The sequence below is a fragment of the Lissotriton helveticus genome, chromosome 9, assembly GCF_964261635.1.
Source record: "Lissotriton helveticus chromosome 9, aLisHel1.1, whole genome shotgun sequence".
NCBI lineage: Eukaryota > Metazoa > Chordata > Amphibia > Caudata > Salamandridae > Lissotriton > Lissotriton helveticus.
The window spans coordinates 485,831,450-485,857,279 of record NC_136070.1 but is presented as its reverse complement, the minus strand read 5'-3'; the positions used below and the strand labels follow the sequence as shown (position 1 = coordinate 485,857,279).

Below are 25,830 nucleotides of genomic sequence, written 5' to 3'. Positions count from 1 at the left end.
GCTGGGGAGCGGGTGTCGGTCACATCACCTCAGCCTACCTGCACGCCGGACCATTCATCAGCCTGTCTGCTAGCGCCCAGGGACCATTGAACGGGGACCCAGTGCCTCCTCCACCGCGCCTGCTGCCTGCTGTCTCCTCCCCCCGCTGCAGCCCTCCACCACCGGGCCTGCAGCCGAGCAGGGGGAGTAGAGACTCCAACTCCCAGCAGCCTCCGCGACGCGAGCGGAAGTCGCGTAGAGGCTTGGCGCCCGGAGGCGCTGCTTAAGGGGCCGGCCTTCCCGCGTCGCGGGAACGCGCGCGGGGCCGTGCCCGGGGCTGTGCCCGGGGCTAAGCCCGGGCAAAGGGCGGGCCCTCTGCGGCCCTCAGAGGCCTGAGGAGACTGGGCTGGGCACTACCCCCTGGCCAATTTCGCAGTGACCACCAAGGTAATACGTTGTGTGATTTAATACATATTGCAAATGGCTCCAACTGCTTCTAAACCCACCACTAAGAACATGGTTAAAAAAACGCCTATTAATACACGTTCGGTTGCAAGGTCCACCGCTCAAACTAAAACACCACTACCTACGCTAACTGCTATTGATCGCATGCTTCAACAGACAATCGTAGTGGTAGCAAATGCTATTGAAAACACTGAGAGACGATTGTCTCTACCACCTAGCGCATGTCTAATTCACCGCACACCACAACCTGTTGACACTGCATATAACATTAACATGACAGCGTTATCAAACGACTCCATTCTGATGCAATCTTACACAGGCCTTCCAGGAACTGTGCCCCCACCCACAGAAGATATCCCCATATCCCCCACTACACCCCAAGATAGGGACAGTCGTCTGTCCCTAACTCCCAATCTACAGACCAATGTTATATCACCCGAGGAACTGGGCCCTAGTATTGCGCTTAGTGCATCATTGCTTAACTGCGACAACGCAGACACTATGCAAACAATAGATCTAGTTAATAATAGCAGCGACAATAGTAGAACCAACCGGGGCATTGTCCATCGTAGAACCAGACGCACTCATATTAGGAAATTACAGGTCCCATTTAGGGGTTGTATGAAACATAAGGGCAAAAGGAAGAAGATCATTTCACCAACACCCCCCACAGAACAATCTAATGGAAGTGTACAACTGGCGCCAAATCCAGGACCTGCACTTAACATGGAGCCCATACTGGTCCAAATCATGGATGCTATGAAACTCCTCATTGCCCCCCTAAATGACAAACTCGAGCAAATAGGTAAAAAGGTGGAAAACCTGGAAAAACTGGGCCTAGCGAAATTAGATATCCTTGAACACCTAGGCCCACAAATTGCACAAACTACCCAACCCATCCCAAATGTACCAACCGTGAATAAGGCAAATACGACTGGCCATATTGTATCTAAACCACAGGCCCAACCTGTGAGAAATACGAATCCTCCAGCACCTACCGGTAAAACCTCAAATGTACAAAGTGGCGTCACCAACGGCCCATCCTCATCTACCTCTCACAGAGTAAATGGGGAGGTACCCAAGGTCTATACCCCAGTAAGTAGGAACCCACCGGCGCATAGTTACTATAATAATATTATCCCTGCCGTGATCAATCTTCCACCAGAAAGCAGGCCTTTGGTAGCAATTCTTGCCAATGTACCAAAACTCAAACCCTCCCAATTCGAAAATAGCGAAACCCTCAAAAACAAAATTTTACACTGGCTTGTCCATAATTGTGGTTTCCCCTTAAGTGGTGCAGGCCAGATTATTTCTACCCAAAGGGTAGGGTGGGTGGGCCCCAGTAAAAAGGAAATAAACGGGGATTGTGTAATTATAAATTACAAAACTACTGAATGGGCACGAGACTCCATCCTGAACGCGCCCATTCCTTCTAACAATGACTATAACACAACCCTGTTCCCTTTGGATTACTTTTATAGAAATCTGGTGGGGCTTAAGACTCCGGTGCAGAATTTTAAACATCCTAGAGCAATTAATACACCTTATCCACCTGCACAGCAGGCACCCTTACAATTAGCTGGGTATCCTTCGTACCCCTTGACCCCTCATGTTTTTAGCAATCAGCATGTTCCACAACCACCTATGGAACTGTACAGAATGCCTAACCCCAACTACCTCAATTACCACAATACAATTGGGTTGGGAAATAACATCTATGGTCAATTCGCTGTTCCAACATCAAACAGATTCCAGGTGTTCAACTCCCTCGATGAAAACGCCTGACTCCTGGATACACTTGTTGGAGAAAGTGAAAGTGAATCTCATATAGACAATCCTGCCCTAAGTCCAAACAATCTAACCATGACAGTCAATATTACTTGCACCTGCCCGGTTGAAATCCCTCCTGTAAATGAACCTCCCATAGAGAACCTCATAATCAGCCCTAATGAACTGTCTATGATAGTTAACAGCACCTGTACTGTTGTAAACCACCTAGGCGACCAAATACCACCGCCAACCACAACAGAAATTATTCCACCTCATGCATGCAGGGAAAGTTCATTGAGGGTTATCACGTGGAACATAGCGGGCCTAGCTTCCAAGGTAAATACACCCGCATGGGATGACTTTCTTAAGCAAGGCTATGACATCATATGCCTACAAGAAACCTGGGACAGAGCTGAAGTATATGTCGAGGGATATACCTCCTTCAGCGTGCTGGCTGTGGCTTTGCAGGCTGGCCGAGCCAAGGGGGGATTAGTGACCCTGCTATCCACAACACTGACCGAGTTCTGGGTCAGTAACCATGCAGTTTTGGGAGACTATGCCTCTGTTTTGCGTGTGGCCCATAACGGACTTAAAGACTTAATAATTGTGAACTTTTATAACAACATTGTTGGCCACAGACAGGGGTTGTTTATCTCTGATATCGAGCAGGCCATCGATGCAATGTTATTAAGCTCCTCCAAACCAGCTGTAATCCTATGGGTCGGAGATTTCAACATCAAAACGTGCACTTACGCACTTAAAGGGGCTTGTGGTCATAGAGAGGAATATTCAGGTCGGGAAACTACATGTGTTTTCAATCATTTTCCGCACAACATCCTAGGCAGTGCCTTGAATAACCTACTGGCTAAATATGATCTGGAACTTCTTGAATGCAACATGAATGCAAACAATGTTAGATGTCCAACATTCCATGGAAGGAATAGCCAATCCTTTATAGACCACATCATCGTATCCGGCTCTGCAACATATATAAATGTTTGGGTAATCGAACAAACGGTCAGTGACCACAACAGTGTATCTGTCGAATTATTGGGCTGGGGGTCAAAAAGGAACTCCTATGGTCAACCTATTCAGAACATCTCCGTAGGAAGGCCAAATGGGATGAGGGTGAAATGGACAAAAGTTGACCCTGCCAAAATTGTCACCAATGTAATTACTAACTGCTATGGAGAAGTGGAGTATTGTCTATCCCCAACACCATGCTCAGAAACTTTGCTGTCTAAATTTCTAATCATTACACAAACCGTCGAGAAATTATTGACATGCAAATCACGGGAGTCAAGAAAAGTCAAAACAGTGTGGTTTGATGATAATTGTGCCCAGTCACTAAAAAGGCTAAAAATTTCGCTAGATGCCAAACCGAGAGACCCCTGTAAGATAAGGGAAGAGCGTTGCAATTACAAAATCGCACTAGCCACTCGGAAGAGAGAATTACAGGACGAGGCATGGGCCAAATTAGACCAGGCTGCAGAAACAAAAGACCACAAACTCTTCTGGGACACTGTAAACAGCCCGTTCTTAAAGAACGACAACATTCCCGAACTTACTTCGCATGTCAGCTGTCAAGACTGGATTACTCACTTCACTGGGATTTTTAACTCTGATTGTTCTTTCGATTGTACTTTGGTTTTAGATCCTAATGTTTTAACCGTAATGCCAATCAATTTTAAATGGGAGAAATTATTGTTTTCTGTATCTTTAAATGAGGTGCGGGATGCGATAGAGAAAAGCAAGGGGGGGAAAGCCCCGGGCCCAGATGGGGTTCCTGTGGACTTTTTTAAATCCAAGATTGATTTATGGGCCCCTATTTTAACACGCTATTTCAATGCTGCTATTGAGGATGAATTACCTACCTCATGGGGTCAATCTATACTGGTGCCACTTTTTAAAAAAGGTTCAAGGGCTGAAGCACGTAATTATCGCCCAATTTCCCTTTTGGACTCGTCACTAAAAATACTGAGTCGCGTGCTTCTGGGAAGATTAGAGTCCTGGGTCGATGATTATAATGTCCTGTCACCAATCCAGTACGGGTTCCGTAGGGGCATAGGAACCATGGAGCAGTGTGTGAACCTTGAGCTTATTATCGGCAAGTACACAAAAGCAAAGGAAGGGAATTTGTTCATGTGCTTTGCCGATCTAAGCTCAGCATTTGATCTAGTGGAACACACACTGCTCTGGCCAACATTACTTGCTATGGGCGCACCCCCCGAAATCATACATTTGCTGGCCAGAATGTATAGCAGCTTATGAAGTAAAGTTAGATTCGGACCAAACGGAGAATGCACCCCCTTTTTTAAAATAGGTAGAGGGATTAGGCAAGGGTGCGTTCTCGCACCCTTGCTGTTCTCCCTTTTTATAAACCAGGTCGACCAGTCGCTACAAGAGTCTTTTGCTGATGCCCCTATGATAAATGGTAAACAAATACCCGTCCTCTTATACGCGGACGACGCGGTTCTGATTTCCAGGACCGCGAACGGTCTCCAAAAGCTAATTGATAAATTTAATGTTTTTATTAAGGGAAGAAAACTTAAAATCAATAAGGGCAAGACTATGACTATGACCTGTGGGAAGAAATTAAAGAAAAGTAAGTCATTCTTCCTTGATGGGGATAAACTTGAGTCTGTGCAACATTTTTGTTACTTAGGTATTACCTTCTCAGGGGATGGGAGATGGGTAAACGAGCAATCCTGTATAGGCATGAAGATGATTAGAAATACAAACTGCATCTTCAGATTCGCTTCCAAATTAGGGGGGCGTAGAATAAGGGAGATGATTTCTATTTATAACTCCAGGTGTATGTCCTCTGCTCTATACGGAGCAGGGATATGGGGATATAACTCGCAGATCGCCCTCTCCATTCAGCAGGAAGAAAACAAGTATCTTAAACGCTTATTATGTCTTCCTGCTTCAGCCTCCAACGAAATCATTCATAGGGAGCTGGGCATACACCAAGCCACAGACTTGATTGCACTTCGTCCCCTCTCCCTCTGGCGATCCATTTGGGCCAAAAATGAAACCAAGTTTACCCAGGAAATAATTTTAGACTGTATTAAATTGGACCAGCACTTAAAAATCCCTTGGCTAAAACACATTTTTCACTGGTATAATTCCCTTTTTGGTCAAGATATTTTTAAAGACACCCCAACAGAATCAGTTTTATCGAAGCGTGACCTTAAATCCATCTATATGGATCATGCAAAAGGGATTAGAATGAAGGGGTATGTTACACAAAGTACTTTTAAATTGTATCTGGAATACAATTTAAGCACAGGACTCTCATCATATCTTACATTTGTCAGTATTAACTCCCATCGCTTTGTTCTGGCACGCCTGAGGCTGGGTATAGTCCACCATCTGGTGGCCTTCCCTACTGTAAAGAAGCCGGGGTCTTGCCCGTGCCCATGCGATGGGAAATCGAAACAGAGTATCTACCACTTTTTACTACTTTGTAATTTTTATACTGGTTTTAGAAAGTTTTACCTAAAGCAACTATTTTTAGAATATAGTACGTGTGATATAAGAGCTGCAATGCAACTGTTGTTTGACCTGTCGTCCCCAAATGTGTGTTACCGCGTAGCCACTTATGTTCTCAAATGCATCGGGCACAGGAAATCAATTATTATATGATCTCCGTTGGGAAAGACACTTATTGACCAACTGTGAGCTATTGCCAAACCTTTTGCATTTCTCTTATACACGAACTTTGGTTATTATTATGTTTTTATATCCGGGTATCGATTGTTCCCTTGGTTCTGTACCTCTCTGGACTCATGCTTTTTGTACATAATTGCTGCTAAAATACGTAAGAGATTTTATAGACATTGCACATTTTGCACATACTATTGCACATTGCATATTTTGCACATACTATTGCACTTTATGCTCAGCTTAGGCCTCTCTTTGACTTGTACTACCTCAATTAGCCTGTTTTGCACTAGACTTCAAAATTTCTGCTAAATACAATGTTCAACTTTTTGTATATTTTGCACATACTATTGCACTTTATGCCCAGCATAGGCCTTTTGTCTAGTACCATCTTACTTGCATGCTCTGCATCAAACGCTTAAAACGGCTGCTACATATAAGTGATTCTATGGTATACTAATGTGATATGCTTTGTACTTATTTGCTCAATTGCTGCTAAAATACTATGTCCAAATTTTGCATTTTGCACATATTACTGCACTTTACGTCCAGCATAGGTTTCTTGTTTAGTACTATCGCCTTTGGCATGCTTTGCACCTTATGTTTAAATTGATGCTACATTTAGTGATTATTTTCTATTTTTGGTTTTAACTTGATTGGCTGATTTAATGTAATTGTTAGCAAGTTTCATCATTCTTTAATCTTTTATAAAAGTAACTTCAATTGTATCCATGAATGTTGCTATATGGTTGTACTTGTACAAACCGAATAAAGCATTTTGAAACTGAAACTGATAGTGTAGAATGTAGAATGTCAGTAAGGAAGAAGACAGATCAGACAAGACACTGCTGTATCAGTTCAGCAAATGATCAAGGCTGGAACAGAAACAGTTCAATGGGGAAGCACCTTCACAACAAAACTTGATTTTTCTCATGAAGCCTCTAGAAAAAAGGGTATTTCAGCGATTTCAGAAATAGTAACTGAGGCTCAAGAGAAAATTCCTGTCACAAAGTCTGAGGTACGCTTAAGGTTTAATATAAAATGCCAGTGTGTTATATCAATGATTACATTTTAGTAAATAGTCTACAGTTATCCCTGCCACAGATCTTGGGGGGTTTGCATGTCACTATGGAGACTTTGACCATTTTTGTAAAAGTTTTTGAAGATTCATTAAATAGCGCCAAAGTTATTATCAAGCCAAAAGATAAATTTCCTATGGAAACTGGACCTAATTATAACTACACAGTAATATATTTATATATCTATATCTGGATGGTTGAGTCTGCAAGAGGCTTGAAAGGATTTTGCGGGAGCACCAGTTTAAAAATGGCGTGTTCTGATTGCCTCAGGAAGCTTTATTTCCCTTGGACCATCTCGCTCCTGTGGGAGTCAGAGTCCCCCAGGAGTAAGCGCTCTGATTTAGTACCAGCCACATGAGAAAAAAGTTGCTTGCAGCCATTACAGTAACCAGGGACTTAGGGCCACATGAATCAAAGTCAGGATTTGCAAATCCTAAATAGTGAATTTTAAGAGATTGCTATTTAGGACTCGCAAATCCCTATGCATGTAGGAACTGCAATGTTTTTTGCGATTCTGACATATTCCCTAATTGCGACTCATAAATTGCGAATCGCAATTAAGAAATAGCTACCATTCATTCCTTTGGGCCTAGAGGCCCATAGGAATGAATGGGAATTGCATGCGCAATTTGCAAGTAATTGGTACTTGCAAATTGCGCATGCAATTTCAAGGGTTCATGGGTGCCAAAAGAATACCCTGTTGCACCCCTGAAATTGCCATATTACCACATGTTGCACACATGCATGCCCCAACGGCAAATTTTGCGATTACTTAAATTGCGATTTTGCATTTGGTTTGATGCATCCCAAATGCAAAAATACTCGTTGCAAATGGGCAGATTCTGTGAATCTGCCCGTTTGCGATCAGTATTTTCGTTGATGCATGTGCCCCTTAGTCCCCTGTCCTGAAGTAAAAGAAGAAAAATTGTATTAGGTGGCAGGGTAGGGATACCGTCTTCTACAAAGTCCCATGGGGGACCCAGAGAGACCCTCACTGGGGCCAAAAACAAAAGCAAATCTGCAAAAAATGCTGTGATCCTGCAGAACTTCACGTGATATGGGGAAAAAATGGAAGCCACATTTATTAACTTTATGCCCGAGATGCCCACCTCCAAGGCTATATTCATAAGGGGAAGGTGGGCCCCAGGGAGCCCACCCCTGGGGCTGACATTAGTTTATATGGGGAAGGGGGCTGAACGTCAAACACCAAGTCTGCTCCCAGCGGGCGGGAGATTTAAAATTGCTCCAGCCCACTGGGAGCAGACTTTTGATCTGTTTCCCTGCCAGCACTGAAGCGGGCAGGAAAACAGATCAGAATATTGCTCCCACCCAGAGGGAGCAGCATTGGTACCTGCTCCATGTGGGCTGGAGCAATGATGGCTCCTGCTGCAAGCGGGGAGCCTGTTGGGACCGTGGGGGCCTTGAGGCTTTCCCCACAGCCCCCAACTAGTATATGGTGGGTACCCTTGGTAGGCACCAGAGCACCCAACTTTTAGAAATGCAGGCCCTGGGGGATAACAGCTCACTGAGGTGGGCTGTGCGGCCCCCTCCCCATTTTAAGTGATCGCGGCCACGGGTTGGTCTCCCCATGTCATTTAGAGGCCCAGGGAGGTGGGTTGCGACACCACCATCCACATATAAACTAAGTGATGACGGTCCCGGGGGATGGGCGATGGGCCCCATCCCAAGGATTGATAACTACTCGAAAGGGGAACCACACAGACCCCCTGCACGGTATTTAAATGAATGGCCCTTGGCGATGGGCTTCCCAGGGCTTAACAAGACTCTGGGGGAGGGGGAGGGGAGGGAGGGGGGGAGGGGGTATAGTTTTAGAGCTCTGAAAGTAAGTACAAAATAGCGCAGATGACTATGAAGCTTCATTATTGTCATCAGAGAAACAACTCCTATAGGTGTAGAAGGGATGGGCTATGTTCCACATTGACCCTTTTGCTATACACTTCACGGGTAGCGTAGCACATTAACAATAATCCACAGATATATGGGAAACCCTCATTGCATACAGTGTTCAATCTGTGTACAACTGAGAAAGTCAAGTTGCTAAAAATACTAAGCATCTGTTCCCCAAAAAATGACCTACAACGGTCAGCTTTTATCTGTACCAAAACCCTGACAGTCACCAAACCAACATTGAGAAATTAAGTTGATAGGATTAGAGAAGTGAGTACTGTAAACAGTATTCACTCTAGGGAGAGAGTTTACCCTATACCATACCGTTTGCATACAGTGAAGCTCTTGTTAGAAATACAATACAGAGTATTAAAAAGTATCTACTAAGAACAGTGTACACTGTATGCAACACTTCGCAAAAAAGACACTATTCACTTCAACTATGCAACTTCTGAAGGTGTTAAAGATTATATTACCTGCAGCCTTCATACTGTGGTGAAAACTTTACAGAAAGCTCATCTTCTGAAGCAAAACAAGCACATGTACATAGCTTAATAACTGGTTCACGCAGTCTTCTATGTTGCGTAGAAATTGTCATGCTGAGACAATTCTGTCTACTATCTCAAGGCTGCTTACAATACTTCTGTTAAAATAAAATTAAAATTTACATTTAACAACCAAAACAAAAGGAAATCACTGAAAAAACTCCAGTTATTTTTTTCTGAGTTAACTATAACTTGCACCCTGCAATGCACTACTTATGACATAACAAATTACTTCATTGGTGACATCTCAAACCACGGGTGACCTGCCCCCACTGTGCACACATTTCGGCCTCTGGCCAGGTCCTATGCCCAACATCCAAAAGGCAGCCAATGATGGAGGTGTTTATCTGTAGGGCCTGGCCTCTGGTCAGGCCCTTTGCCAACTCCCAGTGGGCTGCCAACCCCCAGTGGGCTGCCAACCCCCTGCTGCACATAGCCTTTGGCTGTAGGCAGCTGGGAGTTGGCTTCAGGCCCTGGCCTCTGATCAGGACCCATACCCATCCCTTGCACACTCAATCCCTTTCTGTTCAATGCCATGTGAAGCACGTGAGTGGCCACAAGGCTTGACCTTTGGCAGGAGGTTAAACCCTTTTTTGTGCACTTCCAACCCCATAACATAAACCATATGCAGGTACCTCAAAATGTAATGTGATATTTATTGCCATTATTGAGGAAGTACAGGGGCAGAGTGACCGAGTTCTAGGCTTTGCTTCTCATTGGTCTTGTCACCTGCCCACACTTAACAATGATAATCCATAACCTCTCTTATATGCTATATATGTATGGACTACAGGTTAAAATTCTATAAAGTGTTTAGATTTTATGCCTCTTATTGGTACTTTCATTACATTTCAAATGCCTGTTGCAGGCAGATGTGTCTAGATGCTTTTTACAAAAGACAGGAGATGAGTTGGTCTCACAGTCACCCATTCTGTGGGACTATGTTGATACCCATAATTAATATGTTTTACGATACAGTTTGTAGCTTTGTGCAACATTCTTTTAAAAAGTGAGATCTCCGTTGTATGCAGTAAAGAAAAAGGCAGCTACCGTACTCTTACCGAATATCTTGTCACTTTTTGGAAAAACTGCAGGTGTCTGTCAGCATGAAAGAAGAAACATCAGGCAGGCTTATACCCTCAGAGGAATCAGCTAAACAAGAAGCCCCTGCAGAGGTTCAAGGAATAATTGGAGTTGATACTAAAATAATTAAACCAGGAGACATGGATGACCAATTTCAGTTTTCCATCAAAGCAGTACAGGAAATTGCTCAACAAAAATCTAAAGAGAAAGACTTTTCAGTGGAGGAGGTGTTGCCAGCTAGTTGTGGAACAGCAATTGATGCTCAAGAAGAAATGGCCAGCAGAACATTCAAGGTCAGCTTGGGAAATAATCGAAACTGGCTATGTATCCAAATATGGTAACCATTAATGTATAGATAGCCTAAACTCCCTGAGGGTATTTATTGCATTTCAACAAATTCCAAATTCTTTGTGATTATTTTGCCAGGTACCTTTAAATGATAAGAAGGTTATTTAACTCTGATACTCTGCTGGAATGCTATATCACAGATATATATATACATAGATAGATAGATAGATAGATAGATAGATAGATAGATAGATAGATAGATAGCTAGATAGATAGATACATAGATAGATAGATAGATAGATAGATAGATAGATAGATAGATAGATAGATAGATAGATAGATAGATAGATAGATAGATAGATAGATAGATAGATAGATAGATAGATAGATAGATAGATAGATAGATAGATAGATAGATAGATAGATAGATAGATAGATAGATAGGATGAAAGGGGTTACATTCATGCAATAAGGACACTCACATTGACCCAACCTTGTGACTGGTAAGCAGATGTTTCCATGTGTACAATTATTGTTACATTAAATCTGTAGGGCAGAAAAGACTATGTTCGTTGCATGTGTATGCAAACATATGCCTTGCATACTCCTGCCATCTAGTGTTTGGTGCAAACCTTTGCAAGGTGTTTACCTTCAAGACTCCTTGAGGCACCATCCTCAGCCCACAATGTACGAGGACAAAGGCTCCACCAAGTTTTTTTGTATTTCTATTCTATTCTCCGCAATCCTTGGTGCCAGCTGTTCGGACTTTGATTACTAAGATGAAGAACTTTGAGGGACAGTGACCATGTAGACTTGAATCTGAGAGGCAGTGATGCAGCTCCCTTGAGGAAACAGGTCATGTAAAGAATCAGTCAGTCAGTCAAAGATCTTTATTCGGAATAAAATACATCCATAAAAGTACATAACAAATGTAATGGCAAATAATACAATACAAGAATGAGCAACCATAAATGTAGTCTGTTTAGTCTACAACAATGCAAGAACATGTTAAAAAAAAAGACAATATATATACAATTTCTTTTTTTTTTAATTTAAAAATTTTAAAAATAGCGACAACTATAAAGTGTAAGGCAAAGGGAAAACGAAATCCGAACAGGTATATGTGCAAATTACAAATGTGCAAAATGATGAAAGATATAAAGTGCAATGTGCAATATACAACTTCTTATCAATCAATATGCAAAGTAGCTCGTGAGCGAACAGCAGCTTTGAGAAAACAGCTCACTCTAAATATTATTTCATCTGTACCTAACATTAGTAGATTCCTCAACGCTATCTTAAAATCTAGCAGATTGTGTTTCCGACAATATGGCATTAAAAAGTGCACAGTAAACAGTTTATAAAAATCACAAAAGAACATAAAGTGCATAAGGCTTTGTTTCATGGTCGGATTACATGGGCAACCTACGGTTTCCAAGTGTTTATTGTAACCCAAAGGGAAATTTAATAAATTTACAATGCTCCCGTCCCGGAAACGGAACAGTAAACTTCTATTCCATCTACCAAGATTTAGACGTAGATATTTCTGGGGCGGGGCAGAGTAACTAGAAGAGGGCTCTAAATGGCCCATATACTTTGCAACTGTACGCTTTGAAAGATTTATGCTTTCCCGTTTTTCTCTATAGAGGTTATACAAAGCCCTTTGAATACACTTCTTATGTGAACGATCTATAAGATTGGGAGATGTAAACAAATGACCTTGCCCTACACTTATTAGACATTCATTTACTGCTTTCAGCCATGGTATACAATGTGCCCTGTCACATTTTAAGCAGTCTGAGATTATATCTCGAGTCAATATGGCTGCCGGGTTCGTCCAAATCTTTAACCAAAAAAGGGGAGGCCTTGATCTAACAAAATCCTCAATATAGGGAATATTTAATTCACTGTGACATATATAGTTAGATGCACAGATAACTCCACCCAGCACCCTCCGGCAGAATCTGTTTTCTTCTGTCTGGATATGGAGACAATTTGTATGTCCCCAAACCTCTGCGCCATAAGTACCGGTAGGGATGCATTGTGTTTGATAAATCTTTAGTAATGGCGTAATCACATCTGCATGGTTAGGTTGGCGTAGAGAAATTATTGAGTTGATCGCTTTACCCAATTTATTCCTCGCATAGGAAACATGTGGTTGCCAGGAACCGCTGTTTGAAAACAACAGCCCCAAATATGGGAAAGTGCAGGTGCTTTTTAGAACATTCTCCCCTGAGTTAATCTCAATAATTTTATACTTTTTTGGGCCACAGGTCATAATGAGGGATTTTTTAAAATTTGTAGTTAAGCCTAAGTCAGCCATAAAACTAACAAAGCCTGAGATTAAAATACGCAGTGCCTTTGGGGTGCGGCCCATTAGGACCGCATCATCAGCGTAAAGGAGGGTAGGTATGGGGGTGCCATTTACATACAGTACATCTTTTGTTAGGGTACTCAATGAGCTACTCAGTTCATTAATATATAGAATAAAAAGCAGAGGGGCCAGAACACAACCCTGTCTGACCCCCCTGCCAATTAAAATGTCACTGGAAACTTCGCCAGTGCAGTTAATACACACACGAGCTCTTAAGTCGCTATGTAGATAAGATAAAAAATGAACCAAATAATCATCTAAACCATAATTAAGTAGGACGGACCATAAACGGGAGCGGTTTACGAAATCAAAGGCAGAACTCAAATCCATAAAACCAAAATATAAGGGGGATTTTTTGGCAATGGTATATTTAGCCATTATCAAATTTAGGTTTAGACATTGTTCTACCGTGCCCACTTTACTACAAAAACCTAGCTGGCTCGGGTGTAAGATGGAGCTTTCCTCCGCCCAGGTTCTAATTCTTTTAAAGATTACCCTACCCAAGACTTTCAGGGTGTTATCAATTAGTGATATTGGGCGGTAGCACCCGGGATCCAGCCTGTCGCCTTTTTTAAAAATGGGGACGATAGTACTGTTAGACCATGTTTCAGGGATGGATTTGTATGTTAGGTTGTTAAATAAATTGCACAGCAGCGGTGCCCAAAAATTAGTTTCACATTTTAATTGGTCCATAGAAAGACCATCTGGGCGGGGAGCTTTATTACCGGCGGATTCTGCTATGGCATCCTCTACCTCAAGCAATGTAATGTTCAGAGGAGTTGGAGGAGGAAGGGTTACTGCAGGATAACAAGATACAGCATAGATCTTTGAAAAGTGGTCCACCCACACAGGTCCAACGATGTTGCAGTTAATTGGTGTTATATTTGAACCAAGAGATCTTAGGTTCTTTACCTCCCTCCAAAACCCTGGGGTGTCTTTTAGGGCGGCTGTATGTACAAGGGATTCCCAATGATCTTTGACTAATTCATTGGATCTAATACGTAGGGTGGATTTATACCTTGCTCTCAAGAGCCTTACCCGGGAAATATCCCGCTGTTTGGCCATGAGTGCAACCCTTAGATCCCGGTTTGCCTTCCAGCAGGAGGCATCAAACCATTTTGGGGCTTCCTCAACTTTCCTGGATGCTGGCTTAGAGATCTCGCTTTTTATTGCGGAGCAAAGTTCACTAAATGATTTAATCATGTTGCCCCCGCAACTATCAATGGCAAGACAATTCGAGATCAATACAGGATATTTATTGATCACGGTGGCCAAAACATCCCTATTATCCACCCCCCTCCAAACAACCCTTAATCCATCCGTCGAGGCTTCCAAATTTGCTGCCCCGATTTCCCTATATAATTTTTTTCCCCCTGACAATTTTAGGTGAATCACAATTGGGTAGTGATCACTATATACGTTGCACACTACCTCAGCTTTTAATAAAACATCGGCAAGGGAAGGTGAAACAAATATATAATCAATAGTTGTTGCACACCCGTGACCGATGTAAGTTGGGACCGGGGCAGTGCTTGTATCATTACCGGCAAACTCCATAGAGTTAGCGAGTTCTCTAGTTGCAAGGAGTTCAGATAATTCTGCACCTCTCCTGCAAGGGGGATTCCTTAAATGAATATGTGCATTGAAATCCCCTCCTAAGCAAATGCCATCAAACTTCCCGTATTTACGTCCCTCCGCTATATCATCAAAAAAATTAAACAAGTCCAAAAAATTACAATTAGGATAAGATAAAAAATCATTGTTGTTACAAATCATAGTTGGGGGTGGGGGGAGGCAGAGAATTGTTATGGATAGGACACCTTTAACATTTTGCCCTAAATGTAATGCAGAATTCCCCTTGTCTGATCAGCATCAAGTGTATTGCCTGCCCACAAGGAGGCCACCTGTTCAGTTTATAAAGCGTTCAGGTGCAAGGAAACTATCTATCGCTGATGCAACTGCCATTGTACACATCAAAAAAATGTACAGACAGGTGTAGCCTGAAACACCGGACCTGTTCATACCATTGGTATTTAGGAAGAGAGCCTGGGATTTCAATTGTACAGCTGACACCTGGGTAGCAGAGGCAGAGAAGCTGTTCTCCAAGGCTTCAGAGGAAGAGGAGTTCCCTATATGCCAAAGAACTAGCCCTATTAAAAAGACTACCACCAGGCTACGTCCAAGGAATTTATTCCACATTATGCAATTGAGGATCAATCTCCCCCCACCTACAGGGGTTCAACCTCGAAAGCACTCATGAGGCTAAGCTCTGCTCTCGAGGGAGTCAGGCATCACACCATGAGACCAGCCTGATGAGGCACTGACCTTCGGGTATGGCCCAAGGTGCCGACACCTCTTGGCCTCCAGGAAGCCCTTTGGCCCAGAGTAAGCGGCCTATCAGGACCATCAAGCATATCTACGCCACCTTGACCCCCCAAGGTCTTCAGAACCCAGCCTTAGGACAAAATCAATTTCAAAGCCAATGCTGAAACCTACTTCTAGATTGACTCCAAAACAGTTCTCGGATACCAGTCTCAAGTGAGGCCCGATCACATTAGAGCACCTATCTGACTCACTGGTCATATATCCTACATACAAGAGGGCTTCAGCTCAGGTGAGAGGGGATACTTCTCCTCCAGCAAAGGAGAGGAAGAAGATTGATGCAGCTGGGAAGTGGGTGGCTGTGGGGGTGGCAACAAAGAGCAGAATTGCCGGTTCTTCCGGACTGCTATCCAGGCATGATCATCATCACTAGAAGGAGAGGGATCTGTTAGTGAAACACATCCCAGAAGCCTACTGCAAAAGGGGTCATGGGCTGGTTGTTGAATGGAAAACCATATTAAATGGAAACATCAAATGAGTGCAGGGATCTGCTCATACCACCGTTAGAGATATTAATACCTGCATCCTGGAAAGGTGCCATGCCTGGCTCAGAGTCTCAGATTTTAGACTTGAGGTGGAACAATAGCTGATAATTGTGCCATTTGATGAGAGACTTCTGTTTGGCTCTCACATCGGTACAATACTGGGAAAGATTAAAATGGGCACTAAGACGTCTGTGGAAGCACTGCAGACTACAACACCTAGGTGTACCTTCCAGAAACAATAGAGGAGAGAAGACTCCAAGTTATCTACCCTCAGTTAGTGGCAAGGGTATCACCAGCAGAAGTTATTTCAGGATATGCAAGGATCAGAGTCCTTCAGCAAGGTGGATACCATAGTAACAGATGAGGCACATCTACAGGTACAGGTAGCCCTTGCACTGGGTCCTCTACTTCTAAGCAGCACAGAACACCTGCACTGGAAAGATTAGGGTGTTTCCATCCAGAAGAGTAACCGATAACCTTCGACTGATGGGTGCTCTAAGTGGTTAAACAGGAGTACTACCGAGAGCTCCACACCGTGCCACTAAACATACAACCTCACGTCATGTACTCATACAAGAATATCTGTGACTGCTACAAGAAGAAGTAGAGTCCTTGGAACAGGAGCAATCAAGCTGGTGCCCCTTTATCAGCATGGTGAAAGGAGCCTAATCCCTGTACTTGTCACCAAAAAGAATCAGACGTTGCTGCCTGTCCCATATCTTAGGCCCCTGACCGATACATCCTGTCAGAGCACTTTCATTTGACTTCCCCACAATATGCCATCCTGTTGCTCCACATGGGGGACTACATGTCAGCCTCTGAACTCATTGATGCCTAGTTTCACATTCCACACATCCAACAAATCACCTCTTGCTGTGCTTTGAAGTACTGGGTTCACTACAGCCCCAGGGTGTTTCCCATATATCTATTGCTGGTAGCAGTGCACCTATGCAGAAAACATATTGACATCTTTTGTTACCTAAATATTTGCTGATAACGAGTAGAAGCAAAGAACAATGCTTAGCAAACATTCAGACGCATTTTTGTTGCACAGGTTCGGCTTCACCATTAATCCCTAAAATGTCCAGCTCCAGCTACAGCAGATGAAGTCATGTCTAAGGTCTATTATAAATGCTGTCATGGCTAAAGCCTACCCCGAAACTAAGCAAAGGTATTGGCATTCCAACAGCTGTTCCTCTTTTTATCAGACAGAACATACTTTCATGATAATCAAACCTTTGTGGATAACGGTTTCATGCATTACATTAGTGCTTTGCATACAAGGCTGTACACATGGGACCCCTGCAAGAGTGTTGAGACAGGCAATGATCACAAGTGGAGGTCACATTCTTATGTTGGGATAATAATTTATTGCTGGCTGAACTTTTCTCAACCTACTTCTGCAGGTCACCATTACCACAGATGTGTTTCTCATGGGGTGGGCAGCACACCTCAACTTTATGACTGCAGGGCACCTAAATGCTACAACAGCAGAGATAGAAAATGAAGTACTAGGAATGTATGGCAATCAGTCTAGCACTCACTGCCTTTTACAGCTTCATTTGAGGCAAAACAGTCCTTATTAACACCGACAACATGACCGACAACATGACAGCAGTGTACTACATCCCAAAGCAGGGGTGTACTCACTCGCCCCAACTGTCACCCCAGCTGTCATCACTAGCATAGAAGATCTGGCATTGAGCTATTCTGAATCACATTGAGACTCTGGCAGAGCATCTGCACAGGTGTGACAATTACTTTGCAGACCTACTACAAGTCCACAAATGGTAGATGAATTCCCAAGTGCTGCAAAAGTTACCAATATGACACCTGCACCATCAATCTGTTTGCCACTGTGCAAAACTCAAACTGCCAAAACTTTGCGTCCAGGTACTCCCACCCATAGTCCATTAGCAATGCATTATGGATGAAATGGTCAGTGATATTAGCTTACACTTTTTCGCCACTTCCCCATTGTGAGGGAAATGAGGCATTTGCCTTTGAGCCTCATTCTAGTTGCCCCAGCAAGGGTGACGCATGTTTGGTTTTCAATGCTACTGGGAATGTCAGTGCATCTGCAGGTATGAAAACTGCGGAGGTCAAATTTTAGCATCAGTGTCACCTCAAACATTTAGACCAAAGCTGTTTGAATCTAGCAATCTGGCTCCTGAGGTCTTAAAATACGATTACTCCCAGAAGATTGTTTACAAATCCTACATGAGCCATGTAATTCCGCCACAAAGGCCCTCTGTGCTTCTAAGTGCAAGAGATGTGTTCTTAGTTGCATTGGTAGATCCTCTCAAAACCTCAGGTCAAGATATCATTTGTTATTTACTTCACTGCTAACCAGATGTGGCATATACTTCTGTCTGTCTACACTTGGCTGCAGTGGCAGTCTGATTGCAAAACAGGCAACATTAATCTCTTTTTAAGATAGTTCTCATCAAGGCCATTATGGAGGGCCTCAAAAGTGTGATTCCTGTAAGTACGCCTCCCACTTCAACATGAAATCTCAATGCAGTTTTCATGAGACTAATGGGTCCTCCCTTACGACAGCTGCACTCTGGCTACATGCAAGTCTTGTCCTACAAAGTAGCAGGTTACTATGACATTTCTTTGGAAGAATTATTGAGTTGCCAGCCTTAAATATAGAGGAACTATTCATTTATGTTGACATAGACATAGGGTGGTTTTGAGAACAACTCCACTAATTCCTGCTCAATGTGGCTTCCTCTTTTCACGTCTTGCCCATCTTCTTCCCATAGCCAGTTACTGGGGCAGAAAGAGTACACTCAAGAGGATGCTCATGTTTGATATTGAGAGAACTAAGTCCATTCGCAAGACAAAGCAGTTATTTGTTGCTCTTACTGAGCCCCACTAAGGAAGTCCCCTTTCCAAGGCTGGTATGGCCAAATAGATAGTTTAGTGTATACTGATATGTTTGGCGAATGCTGAATGTATGTTACACATAACACCCGCGAAACATTCTGCTTGCAAAAAGGCAGCTACCATAGCCTTTCTTAGTAACATACTAAAATGTATTAAGCAGCTCCTTAATTAACACTACACATGTTCACAAAACACTACAGTGTGGATAATCAGGCCTGTCAACAGACTGTAGATGGCTTTGTTAAAAACATCAAAAAGGTGATGGATGGAATGCTTGAAGTAATCTCACCCATTTGCAATTGCTCTGGTTCTTAATCTCGGCAGATGGACTGGGATACAGTTCTTAGCGATGTGCCAGTGGCTGAGATTTAATCAAGCATTTCATTAATCACTTTGTTGTTGTTGCTGTTAATACCCAAAGGGCGACTGGTGTGTCAAGGCATGGGTCCCATGCTCATTGCACCACTGGACCCAAATTGTACCTGCTTGAGGAGCCCTAATAATGGCAAAAACACCCCTGGGTTGCACGTGTTCCAGTTCGGGGAGGACTGTTCCCATTTGAGCAGCGTCAAGACTGATTGGCATATGGCTAGGTCCAAACAGAGGTGGTATGGTGGGCAAGAACAGATGGACCGGTTTACAGTGGCTGAGATGAATTCAGGCATTCCATCCATCACCTTTAAGTTGTTGTCCTAAACACCTGCAACATATGCTCATTATTCACTGCTTACAGGAAGAACTACTTTACAGTCTATGCAGAACATGGGTTTCTACAGCTGCAAATGGAAAATGTTGCCTACTATGTAATCATCTATCGGTGGCTTATTTTCCTGTCTATTTATAAGTGACTACCCTTCGTCCCAGGAGCGAGCTATGATCAATGATGTTTCACACTGCTAAATGTACACTAAGCCAGGTACTTGGTTTCTGTCTAATGTCACTACACTCCACCAACATCACTCATCCGCTGGGGAAAAACTAATTGAGGAGGAGTTTTGTTCCTGGTGCATTGTGGACTGATGTTGGCGTCACAAGGAGCTGGGGCCACATCCATCATTAGTGATGCAGTGCAAACACAGCTAGACAACTTGCTGCTCTAGGTCAAATGGAGATATTTACTATTATATTTCCTAAATATTTACTAAAATATGGCACATTTCAGCTCTCTCTCTGTGCTTGCACACTCTTTTCAGCCTAGTGCCAACACAGGATCCTTGCACCGGGATGCAAAGGTGCATGTGTTGCAAGCAGGGTTGTTTTTGTGCAGGAAGACACACTTTCCTGTACAAAATGTATCCTTTGAGGCGATTTCCTCTTTCTAAGAGTGCTGTAGAATGGCAAACACTCAAAAGGAGGAAAAAACAAGGAGATAGTACAGCATTGTTACACATTTACAGGTTTACCTGTCTTGGTAAATGTGGGAATGCGCCAAAATACATGGGTGAATTTGTGCAAACACACACTCTCCACCTATGTAATGCCTTCCTTTCAAAGAGTAACGCTAGCCAACGACTTGTGCTGCCTTGCATTACTCCAGATGTTCCAAGCAACGCAGGGCCATGCATGGTGGCCGTGCAAGACTTGGTGAATCTGATTTAGGATTTGTGTGAGATGAGGACAATGCAATCCTTTGATAAATCTGGCCCTTAGTGACTTGAAACGTCTTTGAAATTACAACTTGCAAACACCTGCGCAGGAGTATGTGGAGCATGTGAATGTATAGAACTACAAGCTACGAACAGATTGTTACACGGTAAGTAATCTTTTCCTTTTTTAATGGCCTATTTGCTTTATTGTGGTAATAAACTGGAATTTTAGCACTAAACTGTAGTTATGAATGTGTGAGTTTGAGTTTACTAGTTTAGCTGCTCTAAATAACACATGTTAGTGTGCCACCTTTATTTTCGCTGCCATGGCATAAATATGTATTACACCCTGGTGATAGATTAGGTCAAAGTGTATATTAAAAATATATTTTTGTTTTCTTAATAAGTTTGGTATCCTCTGACAAATCTGCATGAAATCCTTCAATTCAAATGCTATTAACTGAGGCATCCTGTAACAGATTCACAGGAAATGTGGTAGACGTTTTGCATGGGTTTGTCTTATGGACGTATGGCAGCTGCCAAAGATGTTGCAATTTGTTTGGCCTCCCTTTAATACCGCCCCCACCCCCACTTGATCTGCATAATATCTGAAACATCTGTACTGTGTACAACTTGCTTACTGCATGCCACATTTTATGCACATTCGACAAACAGTGGTATAGGTAGTAATCAATAGAAAAGAAAATGATCAATATAAACTCATAGGAAATGCATCTTTCTAAATAGCTGCCACATTTTGTGGCAATTTATCACACAGTGCCCTCCACCCCGAAGACACTATACCTGTTTTAAAATACCAACAGTATGTTAAGTGCCTGACATGTTTCATGCATACTCGGAAAACATTTGCTAGCAACATAAACCTTTCCAGCAGTCATAGTATAAAACATGTATATTTTTGAAGCACATCTGATGCCTTTTTTAAATGCTAATATTACAAAACCACTGAACATAGTTAGTTCAAGTTATAAAACACATACTTTTATAAAATGCATATTTTCTGATAACATTTCTACATCCGTGCCGTATTTTGGATAAATCCATTCAGTGGTTTTTTGCTGTTGTAATGAGCAAAATGTCCCATGGGAGCTACAATGGGAAACCACACCTTTATTTTAATCCCCACCCCTTCTTCTTGACGTGTTTTCTTCTTTATGGAACTGCATGAAAATTGGTAGGCTAGGCCTTGCCTGCTTACGCCATCTGGGTACCAAATTTAGCGCAGATTTGTGTGTGGAGAAGGCTTGATCCATGACTCAAGATAGGCGAGAGTCATGGGTCCCTCGCACACTCAGCAAGACACCTGACAACTTTGAGCTACTTTATAAAAAATGGTGGTAGTGAGTTTGGGCTCACAGCTCGGTTCTAGGTTTTTTTCTGCAGCATTAGTTCTTTCAGTAAATAGGAAAAAAAAGCGATGAGTTTGTCAACATCTTTTAACATGCTGTCTTACATTAATTTATCAAGTTGGATATGCCATTATCTTCTAGCATAGAATATAGAAGGTGTTCCCATAACTCTTTGTGACTTTGGAAACATTGCAGATCCATGTTAGCGAGAAACAGGAAAAATCTGAGATATTACCATCAGAAAAAACTGCTAAATATGACACTCCTTCAGAAGTTCTGGAAATGATTGGGATTACTACTGAAACACTTACACAGGAAGAAGTGGACCTGAGACCTGTCTTCCCCATAGCAGCAAAACTTGACATTTCTCATGAAGAACCTAAAGTGAAGGATTTTGCAGTGGAAGCGGTGTCAGCTGCTGAAACACTGATTGATGCTCATGAAAAAATGCCCGGTGGACCTATTCAGGTATTTTTTGTTGTGATAATACGGTACACCTATAGTACTTAATCATGGTGTGATAAGTCATTGAGGAGTTTAGGGTCTGTTTATGTGCATGTCTTCGAAAGGTCAAAGAGATTCCTGTATGTTTATTTTTATTATTATATGGATAGTATACTCTTTTATTCTGCTGCAATACAATGATTGTCTCCTAAACAACCCTTGCTGTACCATCCATTTCCATCCACCCTTTCCATTCAAAACATGCATGGACTGCTTCCACAAGTTTAAAGATACCTGATATACCACTTTTCTACCCCCCATATATCCCAATCTGTTTATTTACTCACCTCTTTTCCGTCTCCACATACTCACTTCTCTTTTCCCTGCTCCATCATTGTCTGTTCCTTGCAAATCTTGATCCCTTTGCACTCCATTCCTGTCTCATCATTCTATCAATCTCTACTTCACAATTCTGAGTCCTTCATCCTCATCTGTCCGTATCTGAGTCCCCCCAGCCTCATGTTTTGTATATCTTCTGCTATTTTCACACTTTGCTCAATTATTGTTTTGCAGAATCTTGTAGTAACAAATGCAGCATGATATTCTATTGCCATATGCTCTGCATCAGTTCAATCTTAGTCAAATAGAATGCATCCAATTTCAGCCAGGATCTTTCCTGCCACCCATGAATGTATTCCAAAACAAAACAAACATTCTTGCTGGTGGTCCTTTTCCAGCCTAAAGAGTATCTGTTGTGCTGCCCTTCACTGCCTCCCTAGCCTAAATTTAAAGTGCCACCAGAAACAGAATTCAATCTTAGGGCCTGACGGACAAAGGTAAACTTACACTTTTGTGTGCGTTTATTCTTTTTTTGCTATTCACAAAGGTATTTTACTAGTAGTTTCTTTACAACTGCGGAGTCTCCACACTCAAAAAGATAGGACAGTCCTATCTTTTGATGTGCACAAACTCTGCATTTGTAATAATACTACTAGTAAAATGCCTTTGCGAATAGCAAACAACTCAATTCACATCATGGTTTATGCCCCAATGTTTCACACATCTAGGTGTCTTAACTTCAAGGAGAAGAGGTATCAATTCACTCCTCACGTGCTGTTTGATAAGACTCTGGTGTTTCCTAGCACTATTCCATAACTTCAAAATTCAAAGTGTACATAGTTTGCCACTATTCAGTAAATCTGCACATTCAAAATAGAACACTTCCCTGCAGCCTTCAATCATCACCATTCAGCTCTCAGCGAGGTTGGGGAAGTGAACATATCCTTTCTTTCAAGGGACACAAAACTATCCTGTAGTAAGTCATTGCGTTAGTTGGTGGTTTGATCAGGATTGTGAAGCAGCCAAGGTCTATTGATAGGAAAAGATGTATTAACATGATACCTCAGATAGCTGTTACTATGGCTTGAAGAGGGAGACAAAGATCAAACAGTTGTTCCAGCATGCACCCACAAAGTGTGACCCAAAGCATTCCGGTGCTTGTGTTTAAGTATATCCTGTTGTGACCCATATGAGGAGCATAGGGTGGATTTTTTTTGTTGATTTTTGGAGACGTGTATAGCACAGTAAATACCTAAGTGAGAAATGTTGAAGGAAGACAGAAGGGACAAAGTCCTACCAAGATATCAGGGAAAGACTTGAAGTTATGCAGTGTGTTAGAGCAGGGGTTGGCTTCTTGTATGTGAAGGTGACATACAGGAGGGCCAGTGATGTCCCTCAATAATAAAGCAGTGAGCAGGATGTACACTTAAATGGAGCAGCCGCTGGTCTGCAGTTGGTTAACTATCTGGAGGCTGTTAGTGCATGCATTGTGAAGGATGATGTGTGTGGGTGTGTATATATGTGTGTGTGTATATGTGAATCAAGGCTGAGGGGAGAGATGAGCTCCAATTAGGGTTGAAGCCAGTGAGTAGTGCATCTCCTGAGAGCAACATTTATTCTAATACATACCCATTGAGAAGACATTGAACTGGCAGTGAGGCAGAGGGCTAATGTGTTGCAATGGTGCTCCTAACTTTTGAGTACACGCTGTGAGCAAATCAAGGTTATGGCAACATTCGTCCAATGATGTTTGTGAAGGTTTATGATGCTGAGAGGAAGGGAGTTCAATAGTTTTGCTGCATGGACAGAACGTTTCACGCCTTCACGCTGTAATCAGTTATGCTTCAGGCTTTTGTTAATCCTTTTTCCAAGTTGTGTCAAATTAATGATCTAGTTTTCTCTGTCAATGAAGACTGAATTGCAATGAAGAACGATTTTGCACAATCTTTAAAAAAAACTTTTAAACCTGCAGGTGCCAGCTGTTCAAAAAGAAGAACCTTTAGAGAAGTCAGAGAAAACAGATGCGTCTGCATTAGTTGCAGAAATGGTTATGAATGACTTAGAAACAAGTAAACAGGAAGATTTGAGTCGGACCCTTGATCAGCAAATTAAGCCAAAAAGTGGACTTCCTCGCAAAATTGTGAAAAAGAAGAAGGTGTCTACAGTGAGCAGTTTGAAACCAGCTGAAAAGATGTCTGATGATCAAGAGACAATTCCTAAAGAAAAGGTTACGGTATGCTTGACTATTAGCACATAATGGAACAAAATAAAAGTAATTGTTGATATAGACCTCAAATAATTAAAACATATTCAAGACATGTTTGTAAATATATTTGAGTGCTTCTATGACATTATTGTACTATATAATGAAACCATATACTAATGGTTGATTTGTAGGAGGGAACTTTATTCTTTACTATACAGAATTATTTGTGGCATCACCACTTACAGTTGGTGATTTCTTACTCCCTTTCCTCCCTAATCCAAAAAAACATAATTATTAATTTTTATTTTCCTACAACTACTGCTGTTCCTCAAAGACTAAATACACCTTGTGGCTGCTATCTCACCTGTGTTAAAAAAATAATTAGATTCCTGCTACCTTCCCCCTCTATGTTTAAAACATGCTGCATGGTCTGCTACCACTCATCGTTTACTCAGCCAAATAGATCCCTCAATGTAATATATATATATTTAAAATAATCAGTGGTATTAGTTTTATCAAATAAAAATCGAACTACACAACACGATACTCATTCAGTCATATACGGTAGTCAAATTACACTTTTTTGGTATGAAATTGTAGGTGAATACATTACTAAAGTTATGTATTTGAAGTTATGGTTTAAATATTCGACCATTTAATAGGAATGAAAATTATTTGGGTGTTATTGAAATTGTTCAATAACTATTCTAAAAAATGTATAAATGGAAGAGTGTTAGGTAGTCACAAACTTAAATAACTTTTACAGTGTTGTTTGAACGACAGTGTGTTAGAAAGATATACCTTTTTTCCGATGTGTGGCTCCCTCCGGCACAGGAGGTCCAAGAGTGGAAAGAAATACCATGCGTGCTGGACTGGTGCCTTGATCCCAGAGTCCTCTCAATGAAAACATACGTGGTACTTTGGTATACTCAACTGTAACAGAAATTATACCTGTTATTTGCTGCTCTC

At 42.1% G+C, this 25,830-nt stretch overlaps 1 protein-coding gene across 1 annotated transcript in view; it reads left to right on the top strand.

The window, feature by feature from the left end:
• Positions 1-25,830, top strand: part of SYNE2 (spectrin repeat containing nuclear envelope protein 2) — a 1,843,566-nt gene that overhangs the window by 768,761 nt on the left and 1,048,975 nt on the right. The window contains exons 56-58 of the mRNA XM_078660317.1: positions 10,507-10,788; positions 22,068-22,340; positions 24,628-24,888. Of these exons, the coding sequence (XP_078516443.1) occupies positions 10,507-10,788; positions 22,068-22,340; positions 24,628-24,888 (816 nt within the window). The remainder of the gene's footprint in view (positions 1-10,506; positions 10,789-22,067; positions 22,341-24,627; positions 24,889-25,830) is intronic.